Source organism: Frankliniella occidentalis, unplaced genomic scaffold (assembly GCF_000697945.3).
Source record: "Frankliniella occidentalis isolate FOCC.00 unplaced genomic scaffold, Focc_3.1 Scaffold1, whole genome shotgun sequence".
NCBI classification, from domain to species: Eukaryota; Metazoa; Arthropoda; class Insecta; order Thysanoptera; family Thripidae; genus Frankliniella; species Frankliniella occidentalis.
Window position 1 is genome coordinate 2,455,093 of NW_026267131.1, and position 9,056 is coordinate 2,464,148.

The 9,056-nt window shown below is 49.1% G+C and overlaps 1 protein-coding gene across 1 annotated transcript in view; it reads right to left on the reverse strand.

The window, feature by feature from the left end:
• The window catches only part of LOC113202677 (protein O-mannosyl-transferase TMTC1-like), a 195,877-nt gene that overhangs the window by 61,883 nt on the left and 124,938 nt on the right, over positions 1-9,056 (reverse strand). The window contains exon 3 of the mRNA XM_052267980.1: positions 4,461-4,638. Within this exon, the coding sequence (XP_052123940.1) occupies positions 4,461-4,638 (178 nt within the window). The remainder of the gene's footprint in view (positions 1-4,460; positions 4,639-9,056) is intronic.

The following is a 9,056-nucleotide window of genomic DNA, read 5'->3' on the forward strand; positions in this document are numbered from 1 at the left end:
ATAGAACTGAAAAAGAAATTTGCGAATTAGGAAAACAATGCGGGGATTTAGAGGGCAGCAGCCCCCCGGCTAAAATGAAAATCGTTTGATGAAGAAAGAAAACATACAAACGCTCTGTGCTATAGAGAGCAAAGGGAGATATGGATTGGAGGATGGCGACTTTTCCTTCTGCATGAGACAGTCGGCTGCCTAAAAAGCTGGGGTCCAGGGGAGCGTTGAGGCACGAAAATATCAATAACACTAAACAGAAAGAGCCTCCATCACAGTTGCAGCAACGCCCCAATGAAGAAGGACGGTGGTGGTAGCATCCACATCCGCGCACAAGACGGAAGGATTCTTTTTTTTTAATTTCCCCTTTTTCCTTGTGGCCCATTAGGGCGTGTAGCCGGCCGGCTGTTATTGCACACACACACGGACCACTCCGCGTAATGCTGCAATTACGCTGAAAGTACTTACGGGTAATTCGGATTGGAGCGTCCGGCGCGCGCAAGTGCGCGCGTGTGTGTGTGTCTACGAGCGTCAAGGGACTCGTCGCTGCTCCGGCCCCGCGCCTCTTCAAGGTATGGCGAAATGTGTTGGGGGAGTTGAGGAAGGGGTTGAGGGTAGAAGAGGAGGGGGGGGGGTGGAACAAGAAGCAAGGGCTAGTGAGGCAGGTCGTTTTCATGGAGTTCGGAAATAAAGAAAGCGAGAGAGAAAAGAGAGAGAAGTGGCTTCGCAGTTTCACATACACACACGCACACACGACCCAACTTTTCCTGGACCCTCTTGCGCGGCTTTAAACCTTTAAGGTCCATCAGGCTCCCCCGACCTCTCTCCTTTGGTGTTCGGTTGAGTTGAGAACAGATGGGGTTGACGGCCGCCCACGCCAGGCGGGTAGTCAACCCGCACCACAGAGGTGCCCCGCGGCCTAGAATGCCTACCCGATAAAGAGGTCGGGTCCGCGAAAGGAAGACCAACCCCAACTTTTAATGACTAATTTTTCTCGCTCTTTTCCCCTCTTCCCCTTCGTTCTGTCTCTCACTCACAGAATGAACAAGAATCGCTTTCCCCCTCCTCCATCCTTCTGTCATAAATTATTTCCCGCACCCCGTCTCTAATGAGGCAACCCTTGTTAGAGGCGCAGCAGCGGCAGAGGATAAACCTTACTTTCCATACGCAGTGAAAAGAATTTGAACAAAGTCTTTGTGCAGTGTGATGAGAGCTTACCACTCATAAGCCCAAGGTCCGCTCAGAAGCGCTGTTCGTCTCCTTGTTCCTTCCTCCCATTTTCCTTTGCCGCTGCAAAGTACACTCAAAGAAGAAAGTTTCGGCTTTCGCGTCCGCGTGCTATGGGCGATTGTTTCGAAACGACAGATTACGAGGAAAAGGCTTAGGATTTTTCCCTGTTTCTTTGTTCGAGATTTACGGGGATGAGGAAAAATGTAATTAGTGAAAGGGATCATAGTGTATGGCACTGCAACTCACTTGAGTGTGCATTCCACCCGAGATAATTTTACCGCGGTAAAAAAAGGGTCGGTCGCTTTGTAATAACAAAGTACCATCATGGTTCTCTGCCCTTCCGCTTGGATTGGCACCCGGAAACTCGTGAACAAGTCGTCCCGACCCGGATAAGGACATTGGTGCCGTTGAAATAAAGGATCCTAGAATTAATGCAGCTTTTCGATGGTCAGAGGAAAGAGAAGAGGAAGGACAAGAGCAGCGCACAAGCGGGGAGCGGGCGGGAGACCAGGCTGCTGGGAACTAAGATAAACTTTGTCTGCCGGTCCGCTTTGTGTGAGCGACGAAATATCTGAATCTTGCAACAGCAGCAGCGACTGAAGGGGAACCTCGGAGGGTCAGGGTTGTTTCTCGTACATCTGTTCGCTGGATTGTATATATGTCGTCCAGCTGAGATACGTTCTAAAATTTAGGTTTCGTCGAAGAAAAGAGAAAAGCAACAATTCATATGTCATGAAGAGCTCTCCTTTCGGCCCTCCTATTCATTCGTATATTCTTCCAAACTGGTGGCACTATATTTTGTCGCTTCGTGTGACTATGGGGTGGGGTTAGCTCCTTGCGGACACATATTTCTACCTGCAATTGCAATATGAACGTGTTCTTTTTCACCGTGCCCTGCGCAACTGCGCCTTCCACCCGGCGTGTCAGAGGGTGGAGATGGAGATGTTTACAGCAAGGCCGGGGGGTAGGGGTCGTCCGTGTACAAAGGATTTGTTGTTCCAGGTGCAGACCCAGCACACCTCGGGGCCGCGCCCCGAGCGCAAGCCCAAGAAAATAAGAACTGTTGTTCCGAATTAGAATAAGTCGACAATCCGCGCGGAACGGTCCGTGTTTGCAGGGGATGACCGCCAGCGGTATTCCAGGAAAACTCCAACGCCTCGAGAGGTAGACTAGTGACGATGCAATCCTGCACAAGTGCGCGCACAAGCACTACATTCTTATCCTGTTCCCTGGTGCGAAACGATGAACTATGCCTTTGTTCGAAGAAAATTAGGCGCGACATAGGGCGCAGCGATAACTATAATACATATCAGTTCGATTGCGCCCAGTCACGAAGCCGAGGACAATTGCCTGTGCTGCGCTGTGCTGCGCCGTGTGGCGGCGGCGGGGCCGACAAAGCTCATCCCCTAACCACCTGGTCGGTCTGACCACGCGATTCACCACCCATTACAGGCGGCCGCTCTATACTTACGGCGCGTGGCCAGCACGACCAGTCAGCACAGCCAGCACAACCGGCACAGCCGGCACAGCCGGCACAGCCAGACGGTACGGCCGGCATGTTTACTCGACACACGCCGCCTTATCACAAAGGACTTGGCATCAGCCGGCGACTGCAAATTAGAAGTGGCATCAGAGCGAGCAGGCTGCCGAGGAGAGAGGGGGCCCGAGCGAGCCCAAGAGAGGCGTGGTCGATAAAATTTTATGGTGAGCAATTTTGTACAATTTGTCGTTGGCACAGACTGATAATGGCGAACGGCCCGCTAGGCCAAAAGACTTTCAAGGCAAAAAGAAATAAAAAAGACGACTTGGGAGGAAAGCGAGGGCTTTCGGAGGCCCAAACACGGCCAGATCAAAAGTAAATAATTTCGCGAGCTGCATTTGTCATTTTGTCGGTAAGTTCAGAATCCTAACTGGAACGATCAGCTTCTACTGCAAGATACACAATCACAGCAGTATAGATCGAACAACCAAAGCGATAGAGCGGGACGCCCAGGACGCTAACCAGAACTACGGCGACACCCCGGCGGCGTGGCGCGGCACGGCCTGGAATGGGGACCAGTAATGGGTCTTTCCCGAAATTGGCCAGGGCGTCCAATGGGCCAGGGCTAAAGGCCGAAGTAGGGCGCGACGTGGTGGGGCGGGGCGGAGCCCCCTGGGCAGGCGGGGCCTGCTGCGGTGGGCCGCGCGACTGACAGTGATCAGCCCGATGCGTTCACGACCCATAAAAGGGAGAGAGTCAAACCTGTTAGCCGTGGCAGGCCGCTGGTGGTGGTGGTACTCTACTCGGATGGGGGGCAGCCCCCCGACCACCAACCACCCAAGGGCGGCCCCAAAACGACAAGCCATAAACGCCAATTCAAGAGCACGGTTAAGAAAGGTTGCACGCTGAAAAACCAAACGAGCTTGTCCGAAATCTCGCAGAGCTTGAGGTAAAGTCCGAGGCAAAAGGTTTACAGGTAAATTAACAAACCCTAGTAGCACAGAATTGTCTTACGATTGTCGGACAACAGTAGAAAAAAGATACGGACTATCGGTGCGATATACGAAATGAGAAAAATGATTCTATTGCTAAACTATCTTTTTTCCTCGGAATCTTTATCGGCTAGCTATCAGAATGGAAGCGAAAAACCACTGTAGTGGATTTGACCAGGAATCGATATCAATACAACAAGATGTTAGATGTTTTAAATTTGATAGACCAGTGACAATCGTCTGACTCTGAAAAATCCATCACTTTTGGATTTTCGTTATCGTCACAATAATTGGACGGTTGAAAACAATTACACTATGCGCGACAGTTTTGTGTTACTAGGGAAGTTCATCGCATAAGCATAATGGATTCAAGTGCTTAGCATTGTCCATGCTCATTTCAACTTCGAATATTCATAAAAATGTGGCGTACTTCTATTGAAGTGAGGAATAGGCGAGAATACATACGTGCGCGAGTAAAGAATGGCAGTTTAGGAAGTAACACCGGTCAACCAAACTTGTTATTGAATACTTGCAAGGGTTCAACACAAAACGGTTGTAGGTAGACACAGTTGTTGGACGATTTCGTGAATGGGACGCGTGGTAAGAGTTAGGAGTTTGATACAATTATTCCTTAAAGGCAACATCTCACTTAAAAAGAAACAATAGGAAAAAAGTATATCCATGTGTAAACTATACCTCTCTTTTCACACAAAGTAGCATTAAATCTCACTTACGTACAAAGATTGTCCCTTTCGCTATTTCAAACTTACCGCTTCTGTGTGAATGGGATGCGCGGCGAATAGCAGGCCTGCCAGCGTGGCGAAGCCCGACCTCAGCCCGGCCACAGAGACGCAGACCCGAGTGAAGAGCAGCGAGGCCAGCAGGTGCAGCGCCACATTCACCACGTGGAACCACAGCGGCTGCAGCCCCCACACCGCGTGCGTCGCCCTGCAACATAAGATTTAACAGTTTATTACATCTCCATATGAAGGCTCGTTTGGCACAACTCTTATTCGTTGTCAAAAATTGTTTAACTTTAGAAAGTATTACGATTGGTGGAGAACTATTCCAAATTGAGATAGCAAAATGCACTATTTCTGATTACAGAAAAGTGATGTGATTTCACAGTTAATTCACATCGAAAAAGTGTTAGAAAATCACAAAATATTTTTAACAGTGTCTCGAATACTGGCAGATAAAAGCGCAATTGTACACCAACTTTGAAAGTGGGGGATCTCGGGACCCTTCGGCCTTCGCTGTGAACTGATTCTGAAGCAACGCGTTATTGTTTTCTGTCTCTGTTTTGCATAGCGTGATGGGACTCAGTCTGCTCTAGAAAATCTTGAGACTCTCACTAATACTTCCTCATAGAACCTTTTGCCCAACTACATCATACCGCGAGGTGGTTACTCTTATTGCAAAATATTTGGCATACAGTCATCTTAACCATCAGCCAGCAGCATCAGCAGGCGGTGGTGTGTGCAACAGGTGTAAGGGCGAGAAGGGGTGGGGCGGGGTAGGGCGAGGTGGAACGGGGTGGAGCGGAGTCAGGAGGGGGAGCAGGCACTCCCGCCTGGTCGATACCAAAGGCAGGCGCCGCCCAAGGCGTTCATCGCAGGGTCGCCTCGGAATGCCTCAGGAACACCTTGTGGGTTTCTTTACGACTGTCTAAAATATAACAAAAGGCAAGCACTTAAATAATTAAAAACGAAAAAAAGCAAAAAACCACATCCGAAGTTTTAGGTAAAGTAAATCTACAGCTTGCAGTCCTGAGCCCACACCTCGAACAAAGCCGGATCTGATCCCCCCGGCCTCACTAAAGGGTGTTTTACGGGCGATAGGTTATAATCGTCGCTTCACGGACACTTGATGAAACTTTGCCCGAGAGAACTTTTGCTCTCCGCGCTGCCGTTCCAGTGGCGGCGTGGCGGTGGCAGTGAGGGGAGGGAGGGGCCTGCAAGGGATAGAGGGATGGGAAGGGATCCACGGTGGAAAAAAACGCTCATTTGACGGACGCTAACTTAAATAGAAATAACCGGCCTAAACACGATATTTTCACTCGGCTTTCACCTCCCTGAAAAATGCATTTTGTTAGAAACCGCACAAATTAACTTTAAAAGCACTGTTGGAAATTATATGGTAATTTCACGAAAAATGTCATGTTAATATTTCTACACAAACTCTTCGTTGTCTTAAAGTAACTTAATCAATACATTCGTAAAGTGACGAACAGTTTGTAACTCGGTTGTTGTCCTAAAAGAACGATCCTAGACACAAGAATTCTTGAAACAAACATTCTAACATCCTGATGTCAATTGACACTATTAAAATCGTGATGTTACAAATAGTTTGTTTTATAACGCTACGAACAGATCGGAATCAACATTGACCAATAATACTTGTGACTTTCAATTACGAACTATTCGTGCCATATTATCATCGTGAAATGACGAAATTTATTAACAGTGAGAAAGACTCAGATTTGATAAGATGAGATGTTTATTTATTGTGAATTTTGAAATAAAAATGAAGGTTTTGTAGAATGTGTACATGGTTTCGGTGCGCAGCGCTGCAGCCCGTCGGGACGGACTGTGGCTGTGGCGGTCTGCGCACGGCGTTGGTCTGCGCAAAGTGGATTGAAAAGTCACTACCCCCTCCCCTCCCCACTTCCTCTCTCTCGCTCTCTTCCGCTCTCCCTCACACGCTTTCAAGACCAACGACATGGCCGCGACAACGGCGATCTCTGAACCGCTAACAAAGTTCGTCACTCCCCACCCCAGAAAAGGAGAAAACTCGGCTTAACACGCGTTACTTTATCGGCCGAGTACCAGCGAGTACCAGGGAGGCAGCGCTCGGAGATTAAGCTGGAGTGTTACTGAGAGAGGAAAGAGAGAGAGAGTTGACGCAAAGCGGGACAAGAAAGAGCGTGGGGAGAAAGGGAGAGAGCCAGATTGCACTCTAAATGTCCAAGGACAATTTTTGTAACTAGCACCGGACTTCTGTGTGCATAACTAGCTCAGATACAATATTGTAACTACCAACACACATACAGTGACCAGCAAGTCACAATATTGTATCTGAATTCAGTTATGCACGCAGAAGTCCGGTGCTAGTTACAAAAATTGTCCTTGACATTTAGAGTGTGGAGGGAGAAGAAAAGAATCAAGTGGGGCGCGCGTCAGGTGATCTCGCCTAAAGCACTAGATGCAAAAACCGATGACAACACCAAGGCCAAAGCCAGAGCTCACAAATCTGTTATCATCAATAACAATGCGCGCCTCCTAAATGCAGCCGCTGCAAAATATAGTGTCCATTGACAAAGAACACAAATAATACATTTGCCATCATTTGGGTTTGCCGCATTACTCTTACACACACATGGCAAATGCTTTTGACGCAAAGAGGCGCGCTTCTGCCGTTATAAAGAATTAGCCGATTGTTAGTCGCGGTATAATTTCAAAAAATCACATCCTGGTCATCGACTTGGTAATGACCGTGGGTGGCACGAGCAAAACACAACATTATTTTTATTAATCAGCTGATCGCGGCCCGCTGTCACCGCCAGCGCCGCGCAAGCGCTCACACCATCCGTCACACCGCTTGTCCTTGTTTTATTTTTATTTTTCACCCCGTTATCAATCCTCTCCCCGACCGCAGGGATCGGGTGCGGTTTTAACGCACCGCGTAGATTAATAGTGAGCCGTGTGTCCCACATACACCGCGAGGAAGCAGGACACGGAAGGAGACAGGCCGGCCTTGGGGGCTGAAATTAACCCACCCGAAAGATATTAATTGAGGCCACAGACAGTCCCTGTTGTCCTGCGTTACCCCGGCCCGGAAGCACGCTTATCAGCTACACGAGTTCCCTCCAGGTGGACGCTGGCAGGGCGACCTCAAGCAGTGAAGAATTACAGGAAAGTGACACGTGCAGAGGGAGGAGCATTGGAAGCGAAGGAGACGGGGCGAAGAAGGAAAACGTACATCAACTGTAGATATATATAATAAGTTCAAGAATATGGCGCCAGGCAACTTCAGGCAATAAGACCGTCATTTGCCTGGCGCGGCTGAGAGCAGCCAAATGCACCTTCTCATTATTATCAAAATCATCTGTAGAAAGACAGTGTAATAGCACTTCCCGAAACGAATATAAGTACAAAGTAATGACAAAAGGAAACAATATACTCGGGGTTTTCCCTCTTGGCGCCTTGCTCGATTAAGAGACAGTCTCCTCCCAGGCCAATGGTTTTTCGTTGACCCTGTACTGGAGCAGCTGTCCCCCCGTCGGGTCTCAGGTGCGAGGGCTGTTCAGATTGGCCTTAAGCCGTGACCGCCATAGCTGCACTGATTATACACACGGGACCCCTCCTGCTAGGGCTCGGCCAGGGGAGGGGGTGGGGGAGGAGGGTGAGTAGATCTGAGGAGGAAATTATGGCCTAGGGTAAAAATACTTCCGTGAGCTCAGGTTTTAATAAGTACTCCCCCTATAGGGGTCTAAGCCCTCCCTCGGAGAGAGAGAGGGGAAGGGCACGAGAAGAGCGGGAGACGTAGAAAGACGAAGAGGGAGAGAAAATGAGCTGGAAGGAGGACAGTGGCAAAAGAGAGAACCACTTACACAGGGCTGGCACTAATTGCCAGAGATCGGGCTTCACAGAGCGACTCGTCACACCACCTGAGACTACTCATTCCAGCGTAAACTAAACACCGCTGTAGGAATTATTGTACAGAGAAAACCGGGTAACCTGACAACCGACATTAGCCCTCCCAGCCCAGGCCTTTTCCACGCTCTATCCACCCTAAATTAGTAAGGACGGCAATGACATTGCACGCACACCCTTTCCTTTCGTCGAGGAAAAGTACCCCTGGTGGAACTTGGTCATTGTTTTTATGTTTTAGCACGCAAAATGTTGCACTGTTGGGGAATTTTACGTGAGAAACTTGGGAACAAAGGGAGGAAATCGGTATTTGGCATAACAGTCATTAAAAAAGTATTTAAAAAAATGAGACAAAAATGGTATAAAGAGTGAGTTGTAATTTGATGAGAGCCCAGCCGCGCTGCTAGACTTCGCCGGTCCAGGTGGCGGCTGAGGGACGGCCTTGGGAGCATAAGGTCCGCCGTGCTAAGTGCGCTCTAATGCGGCAATTCGAAAACCATAGGGTGCCTGTCAAGTGTTGTGCCACGCGAATTAACTCGGCGCGCGTGTGTATGTGCCCGCCCGCACAAGTGTGTGTGTGTGTGTGTGTGAATGCGACTCTCTGTAGGTGTATGTGTGTGTGTGTTAGAACAGTCACACAATGCCGGTGTAGAATCGTGGGGCGCCTGAGTGGCCTGGGGTGCAAGACAGGGTGGGTTAGGAGCTGAAGGGCGG